This window comes from Rana temporaria, chromosome 2, assembly GCF_905171775.1.
Source record: "Rana temporaria chromosome 2, aRanTem1.1, whole genome shotgun sequence".
In the NCBI taxonomy this organism is placed as follows: Eukaryota; Metazoa; Chordata; class Amphibia; order Anura; family Ranidae; genus Rana; species Rana temporaria.
This window is the reverse complement of record NC_053490.1, coordinates 65,824,704-65,852,636: the sequence shown is the minus strand read 5'-3', so window position 1 is coordinate 65,852,636 and position 27,933 is coordinate 65,824,704. Positions and strand designations below refer to the sequence as shown.

The window sequence follows — 27,933 nt, the reverse complement described above, 5'->3', positions numbered from 1 at the left end:
TTCGGCTATAGCCCAGTCTGTAAGTGATTAAAGGGAGCGCAGTGCTAAATCTCAGAAATGACCCAGTCATGAGTGGGGTAAAACCCTTTTTAATGAATTTACTAACTTTTAAAAAAAAAATATGCCTAATTAATGAACTGTACTTCTAACAAAACTGTTATTCTTGCAGAAGTTGACACGTCTAGATCATCAAGCAGTTCATCTGCGTCAGATGAAACACCAGCAAGGGTAAATAATTAATCTGTTGCACTCCTTGTGCTTGTTGGATTCAATGTCCGAGGTTTGCAGGCCTAAAGGCCTCCATACCAAGATGCAGTTATTGTTCAGCCAATCATTTTCCACCAACACAATTTGATTTTTTTAATTGCCTTTTGTCAAGCCAGGTGGTGCCTGTAGGGCAATCTAATGGCTCAACTTTCATCTGCTTTAGCACGAATCACCCAAAATACAAGCAGTCTGAGTGCCCAAATGTCATTTCTGTAGTTCTGAACTTTGGAAACTGCAATCTCTGAAGGATGAAAAGTAGACAAAACATTCCTGAAGGGGAGTTTTCAGAAAGCAAACAGCCTTTTAGCTACAAAGTTATTAGAAAATAGGTATCTTTTGACAGGTCTTTAGATGCTGTATTGATACACTAATATGTTAAAAAGTTGACAAAGCGTTTGAACAGTGTTATTGCCAAACTGCTTAGGTTAATCACTTTGCAGATAGGGTAAATAGATTGTTGGGTTGAGCTTGGGATAACCTAGCTGAAATCGGGCATATCAATAAAGAGGACAAGGAAATTGGACATTCTCAAAACCTATTTTAGGAAATTAGTTGGTAAGCTTAAAACGGATACTATAATCGCTTACAAGCATAAGGCGGTGTACAATTTATTTAAAAATAAAAACATTTTAATGCATTTTTATATTCACAAATTTCATGTATCTGTTTATGCAGTTATGTAAAAGTTTAAATACATTGGATTATAATTGGATAGTCAAGGAGCAGCATCAAAATGATGAGGCCATCTCTCTGCTCTTTTCTGTCAGCAAGTTTTTAATTTGTAGATCGATTATGTAGATTCCTCCCTTTACCAGTCTGAGCGCTGATGTACATAAGGCTAAACTTCAGTCAGATTCAGATAATTATTTCAATACTAGTTGCGAATAAAATACATAAATGTTAATTAATTTTATTTACGCATTCACACTCATAAGTTTACATATCCTGGCAGAATTTTGATTTCTTGGCCATTTTTCAGAGTATATAAAAAAAACACACACAAAATTCTTTCACTCATGGTTAGCGTTTGTCTGGAGCCATTTATTAATCAACTGTTTTTTGTTTGTTTTTTTTAAATCATAATGGCTACAGAAACTGCCCAAATGACCCTGATCAAAAGTTTACATACCCTGGTGATTTTGGCCTGATAACATGCAAACAAGTGGACACAGAGGCATTTGAATGGCTATTAAAGGTAACCATTCTCAACTGTGAGCTGTTTGCTTGTAATTGGTGTGTGTACAAAAGGTCAATGAGTTTCTGGACTCATGACAGACCCTTGCATCTTCCATCCAGTGCTGCACTGACGTTTCTGTATTCCGAGTCATGGGGAAAGCAAAAGAATTCTCAAAGGATTTGTGGGAAAAGGTAGTTGAACTGTATATAACAGGAAAGGGATATAAAAAGATTTTCAAGAAATTGTGAATGCCAATCAGCAGTGTTCAAACTCTAATCAAGAAATTGAAAATGAGGGGTTCTGTTGAAACGAAACCACGGTCAGGTAGACCAACTAAAATGTTATCCTGAACTGCCAGGAAAATTGTTCGGGATGCAAAGAAAAACCCACAAGTTCAGGTGAAGTACAGGACTCTCTGAAAACATGTGGTGTGGTTGTTTCAAGATGCACAATAATGAGGTACTTGAAAGATGGGCTGCATGGTCAAGTCGCCAGAAGAAAGCCATTACTACACAAATGCCACAAAGTATCCCACTTATAATACGCCGAACACAGAGACAAGCCTCAAACCTTCTGCCACAAAGTCATTTGGAGGGATGAGACCAAAATTTTGCTTTTTGGCCATTAACTCTTCATTTGGAGAGGAGTCAACAAGGCCTATGATGAAAGGTACCCCATTCCTACAAAGATGGATGGCTGATGTTTTGGGCATGTGTGAGCTACAAAGGCACAGGAAATGTTGTCAATTTATTGCATTCATCTGTCCAGGAAGCTGCGCATGGGACTTGCTTTGTACATTCCAACATGACAATGATCCAAAGCACAAGGCCAAGTCCACCTGTCGTTGGTTACAGCAGAATAAAGTGAAGGTTCTGAAGTGGCCATCTCAGTCTCCTGACCTCATTATCATTGAACCACTCTGGGAGATCTCAAACGTGCAGTTCATGCAATACAGCCCAAGAATTTACAGGAACTGGAGGTTTTTTGCCAAGAGGAATGGGAAGCTTTACCATCTGAGAAGATAAAGAGTGCACAAACACAATAGGTGACTGGACTGGTGTTGGTGAAGTGAAAACCAACTGAAAATATATCCCTACGGCGTTACGTCACGCACCTCGTGACTTCATCAGGTGAAGTCACGAGGTGCGTGACCTAACGCCGTAGGGAGTCAGACCGATTCATACACCCGCACAAGCCGGAGGCCATCGGACGTCAGGCGGTACTTAGATCGCCGCGTCCCCGCGAATTTTAAACTTGTCCTGCATGCGCCCATTCGTTTTTGTTTATGCCATTTGGTGCAATAAATTCAATTGAGTTTCAACTCACTACACTATTGGAGGCATTTTTTCTTTCTCCCTCCCTCATCCCATTCCTAATTCTGGATCACGGAGCCTGGATTATTGGAGATACCCAGCAGCTGGAGCAGTTGGAGTGATTAACACTGGGAGAGGCAAGACCACCACGCTGTAGAGACAACACTATATGTCTATATATAGCACCTTGCAGGTAAGGGCACTACATTACCTATGAGGATATTTAACCATCTGTCTGAGGGAAGAGAGCAGAGGCTCAGAAGCTTAGAACATCTGATTTATCTTTTTTATAGACTGTCTGTCATGATTTACAAATTTTGAACTTTCAATCATCTATTTAATTTTTTTTGAATCTTCACCTAATCTGCACATTTAGTGCTTCTGGACACCTCCAGTTGCATAGAGGTCTATGTTTGTACCATTCAAGGTCCATACTCCTTTTGCAATCCTTGGGATATATTTTTAGTTGGTTTTCACTTCACCAACACCAGTCCAGTCACCTATTGTGTTTGTGCACTAATTATTGGTATTATCCTTTTGTTGTGATTTTAGTCACTCATTTGAAGCGCTTATCACTTGTTATTTATGTAGATTTGATTTTTGTGTTATGTGAACACTTTTAGATATAGCTGCCTCAGATACACTTTGCATATTTTATTATCACTGCTTTATTATCATAACTGTATACTCACAGTAGCGCATCGAATTTTCTCACATATTATGAGAAGATAAAGAGCCTCATCCACAAATACCACAAAAGACTTCTTGCTGTCATTGATGTTAAAGGGGGCAATACATGTTAAGAACTATGTAAACTTTTGATCAGGGTCATTTGGGTAGTTTGTTGCTATTGTGATTTAAAAAGAGTAAATAGTTGATAATAAATGGCTTCAGCCAAACACTAATCATGAGCGAAAGAAGTTTGTGTTTTTATCATTCATATTCTCAAAAAAATGCCCAAGAATCAAAAATTCTGCCAGGGTATGTAAACTTATAAGCACAACTATATATTACAGTATCTCACAAAAGTGAGTACACCCCTCACATTTTTGTAAATATTTTATATCTTTTCGTGTTATGACACTTTACTACAATGTAAAGTAGTGAGTGTTCAGCTTGTATAACAGTGTAAATTTGCTGTCCCCTCAAAATAACTCAACACACAGCCACTAATGTCTAAACTGCTGGCAACAAAAGTGAGTACACCCCTAAGTGAAAATTTTAATATTGGGTGCAAAGTATCAATATTTTGTGTGGCCACCATTATTTTACAGCTCTGCCTTAACCCTCTTGGGCATGGAGTTCACCAGAGTCCTCTTCCACTTCTCCATGACGATATCACAGAGCTGGTTGATGTTTGAGACCTTGCCCACCTCCACCTTCTGTTTGAAGATGCTCAATAGGGTTTAGGTCTGGAGACATGCTTTGCCAGTCCATCACCTTTTACCCTCGGCTTCTTTAGCAAGGCAGTGGTCAACTTGGAGGTGTGTTTGGGGTTGTTATGTTGAAATACTGCCCTGCGGCCCCGTCTCCGAAGGGATCATACTCTGCTTCAGTATGTCACAGTACATGTTGGCATTCATGGTTCCCTCAATGAACTGTAGCTCCCCAGTGTCGGCAGTACTCATGCAGCCCCAGACCATGACATTCCTACCACCATGCTTGACTGTAGGCAAGACACTTGTCTTTGTACTCCTCCACCTGCTTACCGCGACAAATGCTTCACACCATCTGAACCAAATAAGTTTATCTTGGTCTCGTCTGACCACAGGACATTAATCCATGTCATTAGTGTGCTTGTTTTCAGCAAACTGTTTGCGGGCTTCCTTGTGCATCATCTTTAGAAGAGGCTTCCTTCTGGGATGACAGCCATGCAGACCTATGGTCTGAGCACTGACAGACTGACCACCCCTTCATCCTCTGCAGCAATGCTGGCAGCACTCCTACATCTATTTCCCAAAAACAACCTTTGGATATGATGCTGAGCACATGCGCTCAACTACTTTACTTTGGTTGACCATGGTGAGGCCTGTTCTGAGTCAAACCTGTCTGTTAAACTGCTGTATGGTCTTACCATGCTGCAGCTCATTTTATGGGTCTTGGCAATCTTCTTATAGCCTAGGCCATCTTTATGTAACGCTACAATTCTTTTTTTCCATATCCTCTTTTATTTTTCATGAGGTGCCATGTTGAACTTCCAGTGACACGTATGAGAGGAGAGTGAGAGCGATGACACCAAATTTAACACACTGCTCCCCATTCACACCTGAGACCTTGTTACACTAACAAGTCTCATGACATCGGGGAGGGAAAATGGCTAATTGGGTCAAATTTGGACATTTTCACTTGGGGGTATGCTCTTGCCAGCGGTTTAGACATTAATGGCTGTGTTATTTTGAGGGGACAGCAACTTTACACTGTTATACAAGCTGTACACTAACTAATTTACATTGTCGCAAAGTGTAATTTATTCAGTGTTGTCACATGAAAAGAGAAAATCGTTAAATATTTACAAAAACGTGAGGGGTGTACTTAAAACATCCCAGGGCTACATAAAATAAAACAATAAAATCTGTATCTGATTGGCTGCTTTGGAAGCCAGAGGAGATATCTGGGATTTAATAATAATAAAAAAATACATAATGTAAAGTGCCCCTGCAACATCCACCAATTTATTGTCTAGGTCAGTGATGGCGAACCTTGGCACCCCAGATGTTTTGGAACTACATTTGCCATGATGCTCACCTACATTGCAAAGTGCATAAGCATCATGGGAAATGTAGTTCCAAAACATCTGGGGGGCCAAGGTTCGCCATCACTGGTCTAGGTCCTCTGCTTTTAAAAGAATATATATAAAATTTGGGGATTCTACGTTTTCTAGAAGAAAAAGATTTACATGTAGGGGAGAAGTGGCAGAATAGGGTTGGGAGGCAAGTGGTGAAAGTAAAATAAACATTCCCTGTAAAGAAATTTAAATACTGTTGCTGCCAAACCCCAGCAATGGGGAAAAATCCTCAGCAAAACTTTCTACAAACACTGACACTTCTAGGAGTGTTGGGGCTTGTTCACACTTGACTAAATTTCTAACTCTTAACAAACGCTCCTATAGTGTTAGTATGGGCTTTCAACTGGCATCAGTGAGCTTTAGTATGGGCGTTGGATGTTTTACAAGCGTTAACGACCAGTTAAAAACTCTCCCCTAACGCCCTATGGGCAGTTTTAACGCACCTTAATGCTCATCAAATGTTTCAAAACTGCTCCACAAACGCCTATTCCATTACAGGAAATAAACTGTTAATGCGCCACAAACGGCTGTCAGTTTGTGAACCATTACCTTAGACTTGCATGGGAGGCGTTGAAAGGCTTCAAATGCCTCCTGACTCGAGATGAGGCTTCAATTTTGAACAAAGCGATGCCACTTCATGTTTTGATAGTGTGAACAGCACTGTGTGCTGGTGATTTGTATCATTTGAATAGGTGTTTGAGGGGTGTTTTTAAGTGTGAACTTGATTTCCTGATCCGTCCCAAGCTCTTGAGACTTATTACTGGAAATAAAAGAAAGCTGAGATGCTTTAAATATTCAGCATCACCCAATTATAAAACATTGATTTGGAGTAGAATAACCATTTAAATTTAAGTTTGAAACCTAGGAAAGCGTGATGACAAATGCTATATGCAGGGGACCTCGGAATTCTCTGCATACACAGAAATATGCAGTAGATCCTACTTCCCTGCAGGAGGCGCCCCATCAGTCTTTCAGGTTTCAAAACAGCCTTATCAACTGTGTCTGAAACTAGCCTGTCAACACGTTTCCAATGCAGTTTGTTCTAAAGACCCCTTTCACACTGAGCCGCTCATAGCGTCGGCGGTAAAACTCTGCTTTCTCTTCCGTTCATGGACGGACACAGCAGCCTTTGACCTTAGGGTATTATCCTCCCTTTTAGGAGATTGACTAGGCAGAAAACAGCATGTTAAGTGTTAAAACACTCCACACAGTACAGTACCTCCCATGGGGCGGATCCCCCGGGTACATCCCTCTCTCTGCATCATGCAGCTCCATTTTTTTTTTCTGGCCTAGCAATAGGAGATGACATGGCTCTTCTGGGCCCATGTGCTCTAGAGATTTTTTTTGCGATTTTCTTGCTTTCCTGTGTTTTTTTTTTTTTTTTTGGATCCTGAGATCCACAATCAACTGCCGACTGGGTGACAGGCTGGATCCTCAATCCTTTTGCCGGCAACGGGTGCCTTTATTGACGATCGGCGGCCATTTTCTTGTAGCCCGCATGCTGTTTTTGCATGTCGGCTGCCATTTTGGAAGGGGTTTTTGCCTGTAGTGGCCAAAATAACGGCGCGAACGGCTTCAGCACACTTCCAACGGGACGGCACAGCACGGACAGCGCTCTGGGCAGATAGCAGCAGCAATACAGCCTGGTTGGGTGGTGAGTCCTCTGGGGGGTCATCTGCTGCGGCCCGGGAGGGGGTGGCCTGTGGGTTTTGCCTTGCAGTCCAAGGGCGGCTATTGGGTGGGTCAGCATGGCGTCCGACTCGAATGCTTCTCCCCCAGACATGCCGGAGGTAACCCTTAGTGCCCCTGTTCCTGCGGCCTCTGTGGATGCTATGACAGCAGTCCTTGAGGCGTTTGTTGCCAGGGCTGAAGCGGCGCGTGGCCAGAGGTGGGGTAAAAAGCGCCCCCTTCCCCCGTCTTCTTCTGGGGATGCATCTGACGCGGAATCGGGCCCTGCTACTGCTCCCGCCCCTGGTTCCGTGGTGTCAGAGGATGCAGGCCTAGTCCACACGGACAGTGAGGATGACTCTGCTTCAGGGTCAGCGCATGATAGGGCGCTTGTTGGAGCTCTTATCACTGCGGTGCGGGATACTCAAAAAAAAATTGAGGATTCGGCGGAGGCATCAGATGTCGGTCCCTATTGGTTTCCGCAAGCCAGCCCGCACTGCAAAAGTGTTTCCAAGGAATGGGATCAGCAGCAGAAAGTTTTTTTTCTTTTCCGAAATGCTTTGCGGTCCGTGGACTGCTCCTCAGTCAGTGGACCCCCCCTGTGTCCAGGCTGAACAAGGCGACCACGTTGCCCGTGGAAGGGGCTCCCGCGTTCAAGGACCCAGCAGATGGAAGAGCTGAGGCTGTGGCCCCCTCCATGTTCACGGTGGTGGGGTCGGCGGTGAGACCGGTCTTGGCCAGGGCTCTAGTGTCAGACACTTGCCGAACGGGCAAAGTTGTTGCTTCAGGTGTTGCAGGCGCATGATGCCCCTGCGGACTGTGTGGAGCTGGTCGATCAGTTGGTGCAAGGCCTAAAATTTGTCTGTGAGTCAGCCCTGGATACGCTTCCCTTGCTCTCCAGGACTTCGGCCTACGCGGTGGTGTTGCGCCGCCTTGTTTGGCTGAAGTGTTGATCTGCGGTCCAGTCTTCAAAAAAGGCCTTGGTGGACTCAGTTTTCAAGGGTGAACGGCTTTTTGGGGTGTCTCTGGATGACATCATAAAAAATGCCACGGGAGGTAAGAGCACTCTGCTCCCACAATCTGGTAAGGAGCCTCGCCGTAGGCAAGGGCCCTCCTTTACCGCCCCCAAGCGTTTTTTCGTCCGCCCGGTGCGGCAGGTAAACGTTTCCAGGGCGCTAAGGCGCCCGCTGAAGGGCAGAAGCGCCCCTGGTCCCGCAAGCCTGCGGATAAGCCTGCTTCTGCATGAAGGTCTGCCCCTGCCTGTCTCTCGGGTGGGGGGCTGGCTTTGCGAATTCGCGGCTCGGAGGTCCCTTCTTTCCGACCTGTGGGTTTGCGAAGTTGTTTCCTCGGGGTACAAGAGTTTCTTTTGTCCGCCAAACAGATTTTTTTCCTTCCAACCTCCAGAACGTTGGGAGGCCCTGTTTGGGGCTGGTCAGAGGGGTGATCGTGCCGGTTCCTTTACTGGAACGGTTTCAGGGGTTTTACTCCAATCTGTATGTAGTCCCCAAGAAGGAAGGGGTCCGTCCAATCCTGGATCTCAAGGCCCTCAACTGTTTTGTCAAAGTGCAAAAGTTCAGGATGGAGTCAGTTCGCTCTGTAATAGAGGCACTCCATCAGAGGGATTTTCTGGCGTCCTTGGATATCAAGGACACGTACCTGCATATCCCCATATGCGCAAAGCACCAGAGATTTTTGTGGTCTGAGAGGACCACTTTCAGTTTGTGGCCCTCCCTTTCGGCCTGGCTTCGGCACCACAGGTTTTCACCAAGGTGCTTGCTCCGATTCTGGCCCTGCTGAGGCAGCGCGGGATCGCTATTGTAGGATACCTGGACGACCTTCTGAGAGCTTCTTCAAGCTCAGAGTTAGAGGTGGATGTGTCTATCACCTGCCAGACCCTCCGAGAATTCGGTTGGCTGCTAAATGTCCAGAAGTTTGTGTTGGTACCGTCTCAGCGTCTGGAATACCTGGGGTTGGTCCTGGATTCCTCGGAGGCGAGGGTTTTCCTTCCAACGGAGAAACTACAGGCACTGCAATCGGCGGTGCAGCAGTTGGCGACCCAAAAGTGGTCGTCGCTTCGCTTTTGCATGCGAGTTCTGGGTCTGATGGTGGCCTCCTTCGAGGTGGTTCCGTATGCTCAACTCAATTGTTACAGAGAAATTCTGTCACGTTGGGACAAGCTCCCTTCGTCTCTGGATTACCAGGTCCGGGTGAGTCGCCTGGTCGGGTCCTCCCTAGTGTGGTGGCTGACATTACTGGTACTTTGGGCCGGGAAATCATTTCTGCCGTGCCTTTGAACGGTGGTCACGACAGATGCCAGTTCTCCGGCCGGGGGGGGTGTCTGGGGTGTTCAGTCAGCCCAGGGACGCTGGACTCGGGAAGAGTCCCGTCTGCCGATCAATGTCCTGGAGCTCCGGGCGATCAGGCTGTGCCTCTTCAAGTGGTCTCTGGAACTGCAGGGCCACCCGGTCAGGATCCAGTCCGACAACGCCACGGTGGTGGCGTATGTCAACCATCAAGGGGGCACACGGAGCTCGGCTGCAGCGGCGGAAGTCGCGCACATCCTCCGGTGGGCCGAAAAGTACGTTCCGGTTCTATCGGCCGTGTACATTCCAGGGGTACAGATCTGGCAGGCGGACTACCTAAGTCGCCAAACGCTAGACCAAGGAGAATGGTCGCTACACCCGGATGTGTTTCAGAGTCTGTGTCTGAAATGGGGCACTCCAGACGTGGATATTCTGGCGTCCCGTCTCAAACGGAAGGTGTCACGGTTCGTGGCCAGGTCAAGAGACCCGTGGGCAGACGCGTCAGATGCATTGGTGGCGCCGTGGGGTCACTATCGCCTAATCTACACCTTCCCTTCTCTGAAGCTTCATCCTCGTCTGCTACGCAGAGTGGAAGCCGAGGGGATACCAACAATCCTAATCGCTCCGGATTGGCCTCACCATCCCTGGTACGCTGTCTGGTGGCAGACGTTTCTTGGCGCTTGCCTCTGCCAGAGGATCTTCTGTCGCAGGGTCCTATCTTTCCTGCTTTACAGTCGTTGGCTTTAACGGCGTGGCTATTGAGAGCCAGGTGCTGAAGCATCGAGGCCTGTTGAAATCTGTGATCTCTACCATGCTGCAGGCACGGAAGTCTACCACCGTACGTGGAAGGCTTACATCTCTGTGTGAGGAGATGAAGTGGCACCCTCGTACATACGTGATGTACCGGATTCTGCTGTTCTCACAGCGTGGAGTGGAGCAGGCTCTTGCCCCAAGTACGATTTAAGGGGCAGATTTCGGCCTTAGCTGTTTTCTTTCAGCGACTGTTGGCGGCGCACTCTCTGGTGCGTACGTTTGTGCAGGGGGTTCGGCATCCATGGGACTTGAATTTGGTTCTCTCGGTACTTCAAGAGTTTCCGTTTGAGGACAATCCCTTTTGTTGACCCTTTCCCAAAAGGTGTTTTTTCTGGTGGCAATTACATCGGTCAGACGGGTTTCTGAACTAGCGGCCTTGTCTTGCAAGGCCCCTTACTTGGTCATCCACAGGGATAAGGTGGTGCTGCAGCCGTCTTTCCTTCCTAAAGTTGTTTCGGCCTTTCATATTAATGAGGACATTGTTCTTCCATCCTTATGTCCTCGGCCGGCGAACCCAAAAGAGGTCACGTTGCATTCCTTGGACGTGGTTCGAGCCCTACGGGTGTACCTGTCTGCTACGGCTCCGTTTCGGAGGTCGGATTCACTGTTCGTGTCGTGACTGGTCCTAAGAAGGGTTTGGCGGTCTCGTCGGCCACCATTTCTAGGTGGATCAGGCAGGTCGTGCTTCAGGCCTATGCCCTAAAGGGGGGGGGGCGCCCCCCTTCCAGGTTACGGTGCATTCGACCAGGGCGATTGGTGCCTCTTGGGCTTTCCGCCATCAAGCGTCTGTTTTACAGGTGTGTAAGGCAGCGACCTGGTCGTCGGTCAACACCTTCTCAAAGTTTTACAAGGTGGATGTGAGTGCATCTTCGGATGCCTCCTTTGGCCGCAAGGTTTTGCAGGCGGCTGTTTAAGGTTGAAGTTCCTCCGTTGAGGAATTCTGGTTTGTTTGGGGTGAAGTTGGTTTGCTGTGTTTTTCCCACCCCTCGATTTTTTTTTTTTTTTGACACTGCTTGGGGGGATGCCCCTAAGGTCAAAGGCTGCTGTGTCCGTCCATGAACGGAAGAGAAAATAGGATTTTTGTACTCCACCGTAAAATCCATTTCTCTGAGTTCATGGACGGACACAGCACCCACCCCTTCTTTGTTTGTACTGTTTGTTTACGAACTGGAGCTACATGATGCAGAGAGAGGGATGTACCCGGAGGGATTCGCCACCTGGGAGGTACTGTACTGTGTGGAGTGTTTTAACACTTAACATGCTGTTTTTCTGCCTAGTCAATCTCCTAAAATGGAGGATAATACCCTAAGGTCAAAGGCTGCTGTGTCCGTCCATGAACTCGGAGAAATGGATTTTACGGTGAGTACAAAAATCCTATTTTTACCGGCGACGCTATGGGCGGATTTGCGGCGCATTTCGCCCACTAGCGAGGTGGTTTTACCCCCCGTTGGCAGCCGAGAAAGGGTTTAAACCGCTGCAGCTGCGCATTGCCATTGGCATAGCCGCGCTGTCCCATTGATTTCAATGGGCAGCAGCGGTGAAGGAGCGGTATACACACCACTCCAAAGATGCGGCTAGTAGGACTTTTTTTACCGTCTTGCTAGTGCAAAGCTCCAGTATGAAAGCCATCTGGCTTTCACACGGGAGACAATGGTGCAGCTGTTTGAGGGCAGATTGCAGGTGCGATTTTTAAAGCTATAGTGCCTGCAATATGCTCTCGGTGTGAAAGGGGTCAAAAGAAACTCATATTAAATGTTTTAAAGGTTGTCTTTATAGAAAAGATAATAAATGCACATATTTTTGCAGGAAAAAAGAAATGTGTCTTTATTATTTTTACCCAACAGGAGGCTGGAATGCATTGCATCCGCGAGATCCATAGATCATGGGTGCAATGTGGGCACCTGTCCTCCGCCTTTCAGACGGTACCTCTGTACAGGCTTTCTGTTTGAAAGCTGGAGGATATGTCAGTGGACCATGAGTGCTCATTCGCATCCCCACGGCCCATTGACACTACAAGTCTGTATGCCTTGGTGATTGAAACTTTGAATGAATGACGTAGCTGTGTGGGCATAGCCCTGCACAGCAGAGCTGTTTACAGAAAGTGGCAGTGGGTGCGTGGAGAAAATTCTGTTCCCGTTGTAATGGGAGAAGGGGGACTGGGAGTAGAGACAGCTGGACAGGAATATTTTGTGTGTTTTTACCCTATATACAGGTGGAAAATGTAACAAGTGCCGAATGAACTTTTCCTTTTTAAAATAAATGCTTTTTGATTACATTTAAGTACACCTGAACTTTTTTTTTTTTTTGTTTTGAAGCAGAAGATGAAGCGAAAATCTAGCCCAAGGTAAGAATTTGGTTATTTGTGTGTGTGTGTGTGTGTTTTTTTTTTTTTTTTTTTTTTTTTATATATACCTTTTTCACCTCAACCACATAAGCTCCCGAAGGCTTAGCCCGGGGGACTTGACTGGGAACTTGAAGACTAGGTAAGGACTGGCCTAAGTGGTGACAGTACTCGATCCCTGGGCCGTCTGTATTTTAAGTCAGCAGTTACAATATCTGTAGCTGTTGAAGTTCCTCTATAACCACTTCAGCCCCGGAAGGATTTGCCCCCTTAATGACCAGGACATTTTTTTGCGATTTGGCACTTTGACGCTTTAACTGACAATTGCAATGTTGTACCCAAACAAAATCTTGGTTTTGCTATTATAAACATCCCAATTTAAAAAAAACAAACACAAATTATTCATCAGTTTAGGTCGGTATATAAATTCTTCTACATATTTTTGATTAAAATAAAATTGCAATAAGCATATATTGATTGGTTTGTGCAAAAGTTATAGCGTCTTCAAAATAGGGGATACAACTATGGCATTTTTATTTTTACTAGTAATGGCAGCGATTTTTGTTTTTTATTGGGACTGCGACATTGCGGTGGACAATACTAAAAATAATAAAAAAAGCTAATATTTCCTGACAGGAACACTCTATGAACTTCCATGGCACTCCAAAGTGCAGTTGTAGTTCATTGAGAACTACAAGACAGTTAAGTATGTTGGGGCTTGTAGTTCATTCAGACACGCAGAGCGGTGTGTCTGAATGACGAGGCCGTATGACGGCTAGTATTGGGGAACTTCTCCCCGTACTTCTACCGCAGGGAGAGGGGGCAGCGAGTGGCGGATGCAGCTTACACCCTAAAATCGAGAGAAACATGTAACCTGTTCCTAAAGGTGAACTTATCCTTTAACTCAGGGTTTGACAAATTTGCTTGGAATCCAGGAGCCAGCTAAAAGTTAGGCCACAAAACGCACCCCGTCTCGCTAAACTTGCGCGCAGAAGCAAACGCATACGTGAGTAGCGCCCGCATATGTAAACGGTATTCAAACCACACGTGAGGTATCGCCACGATTGGTAGAGCGTAAGCAATAATTCCAGCCCTAGACTTCCTCTGTAACTCAAAACATGCAACCTGTAGCATTTTTTTAAACGTCGCCTATGGAGATTTTAAACGGTAAAAGTTTGTCGCCATTCCACGAGCGCACGCAATTTTGAAGCATGAAAACGTTGGGTATCAATTTTCTTGGCGTAACATTATCTTTCACAATATAAAAATAAATTGGGCTAACTTTACTGTTGTCTTACTTTTTAATTTAAAAAAAAAGTGAATTTTTCCCCCAAAAAAGTGCGCTTACGGTGTGACAAAGTATTGCAATGACCGCCATTTTATTCGCTAGGGTGTTATTATATATATATATATATATGTGTTTGGGGGTTCTAATTGGAGGAAAGGAGATGGCAGTGTAAACCGTTAAACACATTAGAACTGCTGTTTTTTGCTACATGTAATGTAACCTGTAATGCCAACGGCCACTACAAGATGGCCACTCCTAGATTCCTTCTGCAGGCCTCGGCTTCCTTCTGTGAAGGCCGCAAAGCCGTGGCCTCAATTACTGGCTGGCCCGCACCGGGTGGTAATTGAGGCCGCGGCTTTGCGGCCATCTGCTTCCCCAGGCGCCAGGTCACAATTTCTTGTCGCAATTGCGACCTGGCGCCCGGATTTTGTGGAGGCCTGCTTTTACTAACCTATCTGTGTGTCCCCACTGGAAAGGTATAACCCATGGCACAGAAAGTAAGGGCAAATCTTGCAAACAGACTGGTAAAATTCTGGTTAAGATTCCATTCATTCATTCTTTTCTAAACTAAATGTGTTTGTTATATTTGGACTGTAATGATCTATCTTGTAAAAAATAGATGACAAAAACTATTTTCTTACATATTTTTTTTTATTGCATGCAGGCAGATTTTCAAACAAACCACGAAGCGTACAAGGGCAAAAAAGAATGTTAAGGTATGAGTATACTGCATTCTCTGTAGCCTTATCCCACTTCCTCATTAGGTGGTTACTATAATTATACTTTTAAGTGCTTGATATTGCTAGAGATCCATTTTTAGATTTGTGCATGTATGTCATCTGTATTTCTGACAAACGTAAAAATCTGACCTTGTGTAAAAAAAAAAAAAAAAAATTGTACGGGGAAATTTGAGCTGTGCATGTGACAGAATCGGTGATTAACCACTTAAGGACCAGAAGGATTTGCCCCCCCTAATGACCAGGCCATTTTTAGCCATACGGCACTGCGTCGCTTAAACTGACAATTGCGTGGTCGTGCAACATTGTCCCCAAACAAAATTGACGTCCCCTTTTTTTTTTTTTTTTCACAAATAGAGCTTTCTTTTGGTGGTATTTGATCACCTCCTGCGGTTTTTATTGTTTGCGCTATAAACATAAAAACAGAGACCAGTTCGGGGGGAAAATAATGTTTTTAGCTACAATACATATCCAAAATAAAATTTTAATTTCATCAGTTTCATATTTTTGGTAAATAAAATCGCATAAAGCATATATTGACTGGTTTGTGCAGAAGCTATAGTGTCTACAAAATAGGGGATATATAGTTATGGCATTTTTATTAACTTTTATTTTACTAGTAATAGTGGCGATCAGCGCATTTTTTTTTTTTTTTTTGTTTTGTTATAGCAGGACTGAGACATTGCAGTGGACAGATCGGACACTTTTTAATGGACCTTTAAAATTTATACAGCGCTCAGAGCTAAGAAGAAAAAAAAGCCACTGATTACTGTATAAATGTCACTGGCAGCGAAGGGGGTTAACACTAGGTGGCGATCAAGTGGTTGTGTGTTCCCTGGGAGGTGCTTTTAACTGCATGGGCTGCCCAGGAGTAGAGAGAGACCGCTGTTCCCAATTACTGAACAGCAGATCTCTCTCCACTCCCCTGACACAATGGAGATCTGTCTATTTATCTTGACAGATCCCCTGTTCTGTCTCTTTGTGGAGTGATCGCGGCTAGCATCTGTTCTGGCGCGCCTCTTGTTTTATTTAAAGAGGCCAACGTACAATGACGGTGATTCGCACAGGAAAACCAACCTGCCATATTGCAACTGTGGCGTCTGGTCCTTAAGCGGTTAAAATGATTGTTGTAGTGCTGTAATGCTTAGTATAACTGCATAATGTTGGGATGAATGGTGGAAAGAAGGACTTGGAACAGGCTAAACCAGACCGGTGAGTGAAACTTAAACTAGCCAATTATGGTAAAGCTGCAGGAGAATTGCATCTGCAGTTCTTTATACCCAACGCCAGGGGTGTCTGAACGTTTGACGTTCCTGGGCCACATTGGAAGAAGATATACCTTAAAGTGTCACTAAACCCACATCATAAAAACAGTCAATAAATGGTGTATTACATGCTGTTCATACTCAGTTGCTATGCATTTCGTTTTCTGTATTCTGCAAATAACCTGGTTGATCCCGCTGCTCTAAGTCCCCAATGCAGCTAGGGATTTTGCAGAGCAGTGTTGGCATCTCTGCACATGCTCAGTTTTCAGTGAGTTTCTATGCTGAGCATTTCCTTATCACATCTGAGCAGCCCATGTGACTATAGTCAGTATATACACAATGGACAATAGCAGCCCACTCCCTCCCTCCTCCTCCTCCATGCCCACTAGCTAGCTGAACACAATGGGTGCAGGATATTACATGTAGATTGATGGAGGTTGCACCTTCATCTTATTCTTAGACACAGGCTAGAGAGGCGCGACACAGCCTGTGAGTGGAAGAAATCCACCCACACCATGTTTTCTTCCAAAAAATAATAATGTGATTTCAAATATACGTGTGTGTGTGTGTGACAATTTAAAACTTTTAATTTTATATTATTTTTACTCTGTATTCCAAAGGGTGTGTTTTCTTTTTTTTTTTTCCTTGTGAATTTTATTCTATTTTTTTATGTGACTGGCAGCAGAGGACTAAAGTTCCTCCTGCTTAGGTTTCCCTGCAGCCAGGCTGGGAAATAGCTGGGTCATGTGACAGCTGTATATCCCTTAGGAAAAAAGTACTTGGAAGTTTATTTAAAAAGGGCTCCTGGCGTATCTCCAAATTTCTCCACCTCTTTTACGGCATCTTTACCTACTCTGAATGTTTAGACAAAGCCTAACAACCTAAAAAGTCACAAGGTATATCCATTGTGACACCTGTATGATTAATACAAATATAAAGCTAAAATATGCACATTTGCATTTACATTTTTTTTCAGGATCAACAGACAAAGTCGGCATCACCAGTGAAGTCAAAAGCTCGGCGTGGCAGACCACCTTGTAAGCATACTCTCAATTTGAAATACAGGCAATAGCAGAGATATATTAAAACCTGTGGGCTCTGCTTGTGTCCAGTCACATCTAACTGCTCATCTGTAGCGTTTTTGTGGCTTCACACAAACTGGCTGCAGCTAATTGGTCAGTTTGTATGTGGCCATAGCACAGAGTTTAGCCATGTCCAGCGCAAGTGCCTAGCCAGCTCTCAACACTGCAAACTCTCTGTCCCTGGCTACCCATGTGTATGGAGCCTCAGATTGGATATCCCTCACATTGGATATCCCTCACATTGGAAATCTACCCTGTTACATTCTATTGAGTCTACAGAAGAGGAAGTAAAGGGAAATCTCCCTAATGAGACACAGTTGGTAAAACAACTTATAGTGGTTTTAACCCTCCCCTACTTAATCCATAATTAAAGAAAAGTTTGTGGCGTTGGCTATATATTAACTTCATATTTTTTTTACCTTTTCACCTCAAACCTACTTGCTGTTACTGAAACCTGGCTTCAAGAATAGGACTCGGCCTCTCCTGTTGCCCAGACCCAGTGAACGAAAGGGAGATTGATTTAAAACCCTTCTGTCCCCACCCACAAAGCACTTTTCAGGATCCTCTCTGTATCTCTTTTGAAGTTTCTTTGAGGATTGCTCTGATCTATCGGCCTCCTCGCCCGGTGTCACATTTCCTTGGCTTCTCAGGCTGGCTACCCTACTTTTTCTCATCTGAACTATCCACCATAATTATGGCGACTTTAACATCTCTGTTAATGTTAACACCCTAACGACCTCCTTTTTTTTCTTTGACCTAACACAATAGACACACACTTCTACTCACTCTGACAACACCCTTGACCTTGTATTCAGCTATGTCTGCACTCCTGGGGACCTTCTCAACACTCCTTTTCCCCTCTGACAGCCACCTTATCCGTTTCATATTCTCCCTGTCTTCAACCCACTATCCTTCCAACCAGGAAACATTTACCTGTAGAACCTTTGCCATGTTAACCCTTTTCTTTTCTATTCTGAAACAGACTATCTACACGGATATCTTGCCCCTATCCTGCCCCAACCTAGCTACTTCTATCTATAACAGTTCGCTTTCATCCTCCCTGCACACACTTGCTCCCCTTACTACAAACAGAATCCGCCTCCGCCCCACTACAACCCTTTCAAACAGACACCAGAAATCTCAAAGGATTTAGCCATATACTTAATCTAAGCATAAATCTAAATCCTGGCAATACTTTTGCCTTGTACTGAATCCATGCTGCCAAACAGACATATTTCATCCCTCTCATTAATACCCTCTCATCCAGTCCTCAACTCCTTTCTATGTAGAACTCTACTTCGTCACTCACTGCCCCCACCCACTAACTCGCTTACTGGCCAGGACATTGCTAGTCAATTCAAAAACACCACTACAACTACTGGCCAGATATCTTCCCTATCTAACATATCTTGTCTGCCACCACATTCAGTACCTTTCTTTTATACTCTTACCATGGAGGCATTTGCTAAACTTTATGCTAATACCCAACTAACCACCTGGCCCCTCGACTCCATTCCCTCACAACTACTGCGGTCATCCTCATGCTCTATTCTACACTGCCTAACTCACATCTTCAATCTCTCTATTGGCATCTTTCCCACCCTATTAAAGCATGCCCCGGTCACCCCCATATTTAAAAGCCCTCACTGGACCTTACCAGTAAATACAACCCATCCCCTTGCTCCCATTTACATCCAAAATTATAGAAAACTTGGTCTACAACATGGGTGCTCAACCTGTGTCCCTCCAGCTGCTGCAGAACTACAAGTCCCATCATGCTTGTAACTCAGCCTTGCAATGCATCATGGGACTTGTAGTTCTGCAACAGCTGGAGAGCCGCAGGTTGAGCACCCATGGTCTACAACCACCTGAGTTACCACCTCACTGGCCTTTTTGACCACTTTCATTCTATTTTTTGCTTGGCACACTTCAGAGAAACTTCCCTCCTAAAACTCATTAATGACTTGCTAGCTGCTAAAATTAAATGGCCAGTCCTCTGTGTAGTCTGTCTTCTCGACCTTTCTGCTGCCTTTGGTGCAGTTGACAACTCGATCCTTAAACAAAACAAAAACCCTTCATGCTCGCCCTCTTGGACCCTGCTCTTTGCTGGTTCTTTTCTTACCTACCTCACTGCATCTCCAGTGTCATCTACCACTGTACCACCTCCTATTTTTGTAAGAGTCTACCAAGGCTCCATTCTTTGGACCATTTTTATTCTCTCTATACCTCCTTCACGGGTTGGCTTCCCACAGCTTCCAATAACCTATCTATGCAGACAACACCCAGATCTACAGTGCATCTGGAAAGTATTCACAGTGCTTCACTTTTTCCACATTTTGTTACAGCCTTATTCCAAAATGGAACTTTATTTTCTTCAAAATTCTACAAACAATACCCCATAATGACGGTGTAAAAGTAGTTTGTTTGAAATCTTTGCAAATTTATTAAAAATAAAAAAATCACATGTACGTAAGTATTCAAGGCTTTTGCCATGGCACTCAAAATTAAGCTCAGGTGCATCCTGTTTCCACTGATCATCCTCGAGATGATCAGTAAAACTTTGAGATGTCTACAACTTCACTGGTGTCCACCTTTTTGGTAAATTCAGTTGATTGGACATGATTTGGAAAGGCACACGCCTGTCCCTCAGTTACCAGTGCATGTCGGAGCACAAACCAAGCCATGAAGTCCAAGGAATTGTCTGTAGACCTCAGACAGGATTGTATTGAGGCACAGATCTGTGGACGGGTACAGAAAAATTTGTGCAGCATTGAATGAGCACAGTGGTCACCATCTGTAAATGGAAGAAGTTTGGAACCACCAAGACTCTTCCTAGAGTGGGCCACTCTGCCAAACTGAGCGATCGAGGGAGAAGGGCCTTAGTAAGGGAGGTAGGTTACCAAGAAACTGATGGTCACTCTGACAGAGCTTCAGCATTTCTCTATGCAGAGAGAGAACCTTCCAGAAGAACAACCATCTCTGCAGAATAACACCAATCAGGCCTGTATAGTAGAATGGCCAGACGGAAGCCACTCCTCAGTAAAAGGCACATGACAGCCTGCCTGGCCTTTGCCAAAAGGCACCTGAAGGACTCTCAGGCCATGGGAAACAAAATTCTTTGGTCTGATAAAACAAAGATTGAACTCTTTGGCCTGAATGGCAAGCTTCATTTCTGGAGGAAACCAGGCACCGCTCATCACCTGGCCAATACGATCCCTACAGTGAAGCATGGTGGTGGCAGAGTCACGCTGTGGGTATTATTTATTTTTTTCCCTCAGCGGCAGGAACTGGAAGACTAGTCAGGCCCAAGGGAAAGGTGAATGCAGCAATGTACAGGGACATCTTTAATGAAAACCTGCTCCAGAGCACTCTGAACCTCAGACTCAGTCAAAAATGGGTGTGCCAAGCTTGTAGCATCATACTCAAAAAGATTGAGGCTGTAATTGGCGCCAAAGTTGCTTCAACAAGGTATTGAGCAAAGGCTGTGAATACTCATGTACATGTGTGTTGTGTGCTTTTTTTTTTTTTTTTTTTTTTCCTTCTTCTTTCTTTCTCCCATTATTTTATTTTTAATTTGGATTTTAAGGAAAACAAGGAATTTAATTCATTTTGGAATAAGGCTGTAACATAAAATGTGGAATAAGCGAAGCGTTGTGAATGCTTTCCAGATGCACTGTGTCTCTCTACCCCTTTTGCTCACCATGTCAGTCAGTAAATCAATGATGTGCAAGCAAGACTATCTGTATGGATGTCGCACCACTTTCTTAAACTCAAGTCATTCCAAAACTGAGCTCATATTGTCCCCTTTGTATCCCCCCCCCTCCCCCTCATGAAAATTAATGTCACAACCATCAGTCTCTCTCTTCATGCCAGGGTTCTAGATGTAATCCTTTTCACCCCCACATTCAATCGCTAGTCAAATCTTTCCAGAATCTCCAAAATATGCCCCTTCTTATCCAACAACACCACAGAGCTACTTATTTACTCCCTTATCTCTTACGCCACGTATTTTGCTGCTCCCTCTTTGTTCACCAAACTTTTCACAGGCTATCTCCCCTTCAGACTATCATGAATGCTGCTGCCAGATACTTCCATCTTCCAACCGTTCGGCGTTTGCCACCCCCTCTACCAATCCCTCCACTGGCTTCTGCTTACCCAATCATACTGTGTGTGTACGCGCACACACAGGACTTAGCTTGCACTAGTGAGTATGTTCAATACACTTTTCAATAGTAAGTATAATCTATGCTTTTTGTATTTCAGCTAAAAAGAAAGGACAGGGAGCAGCAAGTCCACAGAAGAAAAGCAAAACCGTTGCTTCTGAAGACGAACAGAAAAGTGATGGAGATGCAGAGGGAGAAGAGATGAATGCACAGGATAGTGGGGAAGAGATGGAAGGGGTGGATGTACGGGCTAGAACTGCAGAGGTGGAGTCCCCCAAGCGAAGATCCACGCGACTCAGCCAAACGATAAAGGACACTTGTATTCCAAGTACTTCCCAGGCACGCTTTGATATAAATGAGTCCTATTTTACCAAATTATATGAGAGCCAATGTAAAATAGCTAATTCAATTGAAAGTGGAGTCAGTGAATTTCGTAATTTTGCACAGCAGTTTCAAACATCGTTCAAGCAGTTCTTGGACATCTGTCAGTCATTGAAGCATGGTATTGGTAGCAATATTACAAATGCACATGGACAGATTACATCAGCAGAAGTTCACCACAGACCAGATGTTTCACCAGATCAATTACCACTATCACACAATAATTCACATAGCCCATCCAGTATTATTGACAGTGCCGACGATGCTGACACTAATATCAACATGCTTTCACCAGAACACACTCCCACAAAAGAGCCATCCATAGATGCTAATGACAGTGCCAACGATAATATCGACGCACTTTCAGAAAACACTCCAACCAGTGATGGAAAAGAGCCATCCAGAGATGCTAATGACAGTGAAAACGATGTCGACACTAATATCGTAACGCTGCCATCAGAAAGCACTCCCCCCAATGATGCAAAAGGGCCATCACAAAAAACTAATGGCAGTGCCAGCGATGCTGACATTATCGATACGCCCTCACCAGAAAACACTCCCAGAAAAACGCGCTCTTCATTGGCTGGCAAAACTAAACGCCGCTAGATACCTTTTTGGTCTTAATTTCATGGTCCATTTTTGAATGGTTGTAATTGATTTTACCATTTGTTGTATACCTTGAAGAAATTTACATTTCCAAATTAGGCTGATTAAAGTTTTTCATTTTTGTAAGTTATGCTTCCATTGTGAGTATTACTTCCAATAGTCTGTTACAACATATCCAGCGCTAAAACAAAAATGCAATATATTGAAATCTACAAGTCCTTAGATGAGGTAGCTGCTATTATTTTATTAACCCAGAAGGTTTATCTTAATTTTTTTAGGGCCTTTTCACACAAATGTTCAGTTTTTCAGACGGATCCAGACTGAACCACAGTATATGCCTTTTAAACAGGTGGATGTAACACGGACAGATGTTTACATCCACTTACATCAGATTCCGTTTCTATCCATAGAAAAAACGTGTTTTTCTGTTTTTGTAAACATAAACCAGTCAAATTTCACTTTCATTGAGGGCCGCATCGGCAGTATGGTTTCCCTGAAAAGGAATGGTTGTATCTGGCGTGTGCTACGTACAGTGCAGGGTTCAGGACTGCATTATGTACAGAGTACAGATTTTAGGATTACGCTACGTGCAGGATTGTGCTATGTACAAAATGCAGGTTTAAGGGTTCATTAAGTGTACAGTTCAGGGGCACACACTGTACAGAGTGCAGGGTTTAGGGATGTGCTACATGCAGGGATCAGGAGTGCGTTGCATTCAGAATGCAGAGTGCAAGGGACCCGCTATGTACAAAGTAGCGCACCCCTAAAGCTTCTTTGCATCTCTCTCCTACTTGGCACAGATCTAGTGCCTCCCTATGTAGGCGGTGCACCTTGCAGGAAGATCTCTTTCTCTCACTCTCTCTCTTTCTCTTACTCACTCACTCTCTCACTCACACACACTCTCTCTCTCCTCACTCACTCACTCACTCCCACACACACACACACAGATTTCGGCCCGCAGGCCTTATGTTTTTTGACATGTGACATAAGTGTCCGGTTTAAAAAAAAATGGATATAATCTGAACTGAAGACTGATTTGCATGAATCATAAATTATTTTTATTTTTTTCTGGAAAATTTTACTTGAATTTAACTTTTTATCTGCTAATCCTGTGAATAACACACTCCCTGTCCTTTCGTGTCTACTCTATCTTTAAACTGTATTTGTGAGGGCTGTCAAGGTTATCACTCAGACTGGACTTCAAACATCTCAACCTTCCTTTCATTCCAATTGCATGAGGGGATTAGTAGTTTGCGGGAGGAAGACAACAGTGTGCATTCTGTTAATCTCCCGTGGCATGACATTTCTGACAAGATCAGCAGATATTTTCTGTACTTGCTGGAAATTTACTGGAAAATAAAAATGTCGGCCATCACAGCTAATGACTGGTGAGCTGCAATATATTGCATTTTTGTTCTTAAAGGGTCACTAAAGGAATTTTTTTTTCAGCTAAATAGCTTCCTTTACCTTACTGCAGTCCTGGTTTCATGTCCTCATTGTTCGTTTTTGCTTTGATGTTGCTGTAATTCCTCTCTGTTCTGGACACATCCTGGTTGCCTGTTTCCTGATAACCACAGTACTGGGAGATTTCTCACGGTGGTCACTAATCAAGGAGGTGTGTGTAAAACGAAACTGGATTGGTGCTGAGGAGTTTTAGACAAAGTATCACTGCTCTCTATTGGCTGACTGCCCTCTAGTGGCTCTCTGTACATCAGAGAACCAGGAAACAACAGCAAAAACGAAACTACACTGCAGGCACATTATATGATTGTTTTTTTATCTATTTTTAATCATTTTTAAAAGGAATCAGTTAACTATTATGTCTCTATGCCCTGTAAACAGTCATTTCAGCTAAAAATTTTTTTTCCTTTAGTGACCCTTTAAGTGTCTTTTTTTTTTTTTTTTTTTTATGTTATGACTGCTTGCTACAGTTGAAATAAGAGTGTTTTAGCCACTGATTGGGTGGTAGAAAAAATGCATCTATGGAGCGTACTGCACACAATTTATAAGCTTTTTTTCCCCAAAACCCTAAAAAAAATAAAAAAAAAATACTGTTGCACCTAAATCCTAAAAAAATAAAAAGAATTACACTTGCAAACAGTTGTTGATGCACCTAAACAATGTAGCTTTTCCCCTCCAAAACCCTAAAAAAAAAAAAAAAAAATACAGTTGATGCGCCTAAACGCTGTGCATTTTTCTGCTTGAAAGCTCCTCAAAAATGCTTTCTTTTTTTTATGTCCACTTTTCATGAGGCATAATACTATGTTTAGGTCTTGAAATGTTTGTTACTATATACTAGAATAGGAAAGGCTATAATCTGCAACAGCTTAAAATGTAGAGTTGTAGATGGGCGGATGTCTACAGGAAAGTTTTCCCAAGGACATATGAGGTAATTTTTTTTAAGATCCTAAAGAGTTTTATTCCTTGCTATCTGCCTGGATAACAAATGATTTTCTTTTACAGTAAAATTATTCAAAAATACATATCAAATTTCTACACGCATATTACCTTTCAAAACCAGCATATTTCCTACTCGTGCAAAGCCATCTTTTCATTAACGGCTTGCTGAACAGCGTACGACTATATACGTCGAACAGCATGGCACAGACAGTCAGTAGGACGTGTGTGTGTGTGTGTGTGTGTGTATAATAAATAAATATATATACACACACACACATACATGCGTCCCCTTTAAGAAGCCAGCATTGTGGACGCGTGCAGAGCGAGCCCGCTAGGAGCTTCGTGGGTCCCGTTTCCCCAGTCTTCCTAGTGACAGGACAGTGTACACAGCTTCCTGTAATCAGAAGCTGTGATCACGGTCATGTCGCACATAGCCCATCCCCCTACAGTTAGAACACATCCCTAGGCACACTTAACCCCTCCAGTGCCACCTAGCGGTTAACCCCTTCACTGCCATGTCATTTTCCCAGTAATCAATCCCTTTTTTGTATAGCACTGATCGCTGTAAAAATAACAATGGTCACAAAAATGTGTCACGTGTCAGATGTGTCTGCCATAAAGTCACAGTTTGCCACCATTACTAGTAAAAAAAATAATAAAAATGCCATAATTCTGTCCCCTATTTTGTAGACGCTACAACTTTTGCACAAATCAACCAAAATATATTGCATTTTTTCAAAATTGTCGTTCTATTTTTGTTAATAGCGCAAAAAAAAAGGCGGGAGGTGATCAAATACCACCAAAAAAGCTCAATTTGTGGGGAAAAAGACGTCCATTTTGTTTGGGAGCCACGTTGCACGACCGCGCAATTGTCAGTTAAAGCGCTGCAGTGCCGAATTGCAAAAAGTGGCCTGGTCTTTGACCAGTAAAATGGTCTAGGGCTTAAGTGGTTAATGCCGTCAAAATGTGTATGTAATTCCCACCAAAAGGCATCAAGAAGTGTTTTAATTCTGTTGCCTTGTACAGTTGCTGAAAATAAACTTAAGTGTTTTGGGTATGTTTTTATGTGTTTTAAACAACTTTTTTATATACAGTAGAATATAGAATCTTAGTTTTACAAATGCAAACCTGGTTGATCTCTAATGTATACATTACTGAAGGTGTAAAGACAGTCGTACGTGTCTTCATGTTACACAGTTCGTTGTTATGAACACCCTTTTTATTAGTGACTTGGTTCTTTGAAAAATTGTGGAACGCTTCTCTGAAGAACATTATAATTTGATGGATTTTTTTTTTTCTCAACCTCACCTACTTTGTAACTATATAGAATAATTATTAAAGTGCTATAAAGCATTTGGCAATCGGTGAGATGCTTTCTTACAAACATTGTTTTTGCTCCATTGTGTGGGCTTAGAGTCCAACATTGGGGGTACAGTGTTTGCCAGAAGAAGGTACTTATTTTCATAATGAGCAAACGGTGTGACCAGGAAGTGGGAAAAGCGCATAGAATTCTAGGATGTATCACTAGAGGGAACACCGGCAGGAGGTTTTGGTTCCTCCTATATAGATATTTACTAAGACCTCGTTTGGAATACTGTGTCAGTTCTGGAAACCTCACTTACAAAGACATTGATAAAATAGAATAATAAATTCTGGTGGAGTACTGTGAATGTTATTTACAACCTTGATTGTATTGATCCTTACGGGTCCTGAGGAAGTTCTCAAGGACATGTATCAATAGTGTAATGAGCTACTGCATCACAAGTTTTTGTCTTTTTAATTATTTGTTAATAAAATTTGTTTTTATCCTTTTGGGGATTTTGATATTTGCTCGTCGTCTAAGGTATAACTAAAGTCCCACTACATTTTGACTATTGATAAAATAAAACGAGTGCAGAAATGGGTAAAAAAATTGTGAAGGTTTTGGGGGATAAAACATACTGAGCGTGACTTCAGGAATGTACTGTTTGGAGGAAAGGGGAGACATGATGAAACCTTTAAATGCATCAAGGAGGTGAATAAGGTTCAGGAAGGACGTTTTTTTTTTTTCCAAGATGAAACCAAAATCAAGAACACCGAGACATGACTTCAAACTAACTGGAGAAAAGTTCAAAATGAATATTTGAAAGTATATTTTACTGAAAGGGTAGTTTGATGCTTGCAGTAAACTTCCAAAAGAGGTGGAAAGACAGTCAACAGTACATGGCTTCAAACCTGCTTGGGACAAACAGAACTGTACTAAATAAAAGCAGACTCTAAGGACTGCTGTCTTTTTCTGACATCACTTTTCTATGTATTTTAATCAGTGTTTTAAACCCTTTACAGATAATGTCTGCATTCCTTCCCCTCTCACCAATTTACTGAATATCATTTTTTGCCAGAACCAAGGCTGGATTTCAGAAGTACAGACTGCCTGTAGGAAGCAGACAGAGGTGGCTTTACCTATAATATGTAGAAATGGTCATCTCATACAGGTACACCATTTTAACCACAATAGGTCCAGTAACAATGTTCTGAGAGCGGTATTTGGGTGACAAGTTATGTGCCTGCAAACTCTAGTAAGGTAAATCCATCTTTGGCCAGAAGTGATTATAAGCTGTAGTTTATTCTCTGGTCCACAGACAGTCAAGCAAGATCTTTCTGGCCTCCAACAATCCCAGTGCTACTCTGGAAACGTACCAGTATATTGGCCATCCCCTTATGCTTGCTGCATAGAAGTGATCAATTTAGTTTGGATAGTCTATGAAGGAGTAGGAGTATTGGAGAGTACATATACATAAGTGTAATACAGTAATGTTAAATAAGGCATCTTGTTTTATATGTTCTTTTTATATAAGGATGTATATTTTCACTGTTACTTGAGGTTAAATCTTATGAATATGGTCTATGAAACCTGAAATAAAGCGATATTGCAATTACATCCTTGGCTTACCTTTTTTTTTCAAAATGTACACGCTCGCTCATAAGTTTACATACCCTGGCAGAATTTATGATTTCTTGGCCATTTTTCAGAGAATATGAATTGTAACACAAAAACATTTATTTTTACTCATGGTTAGTGTTTGGCTGAAGCATGTGGTGTGGCTGTTTCTAGATACACAATAAGGAGGCACTTGAAGAAAGATGGTCTGCATGGTCGAGTCGACAGAAGAAGGCCATTTCTACGCAAATGCCACAAAGTATCCCGCTTACAATACGCCAAATGGCACAGACAAGCCTCAAACCTTCTGGCACAGTCATTTGGAGTGATGAGACCAAAATGTAGCTTTCTCTTTTCGTCCATGGACGGACACTGCTCCTTAAAGGGGTTGTAAAGGTAAATGTTTTTCTCAAATCGCCTTTCA

General features: G+C 43.2%; 1 protein-coding gene across 3 annotated transcripts in view; it reads left to right on the top strand.

The window, feature by feature from the left end:
- LOC120929092 (neurofilament heavy polypeptide-like) overlaps positions 1-22,315 on the top strand; it is a 74,511-nt gene extending 52,196 nt beyond the window's left edge. For 2 of the 3 annotated variants that reach the window (XM_040340298.1, XM_040340296.1), the window contains exons 17-21: positions 170-228; positions 12,642-12,670; positions 14,620-14,671; positions 16,934-16,994; positions 21,303-22,315. In XM_040340298.1, coding sequence (XP_040196232.1) covers positions 170-228; positions 12,642-12,670; positions 14,620-14,671; positions 16,934-16,994; positions 21,303-22,189 — 1,088 coding nt within the window. In that variant the 3' untranslated portion in view covers positions 22,190-22,315. The remainder of the gene's footprint in view (positions 1-169; positions 229-12,641; positions 12,671-14,619; positions 14,672-16,933; positions 16,995-21,302) is intronic. The other variant, XM_040340297.1, reaches the window with a different exon arrangement.
- Positions 22,316-27,933: the final 5,618 nt, after the last annotated feature.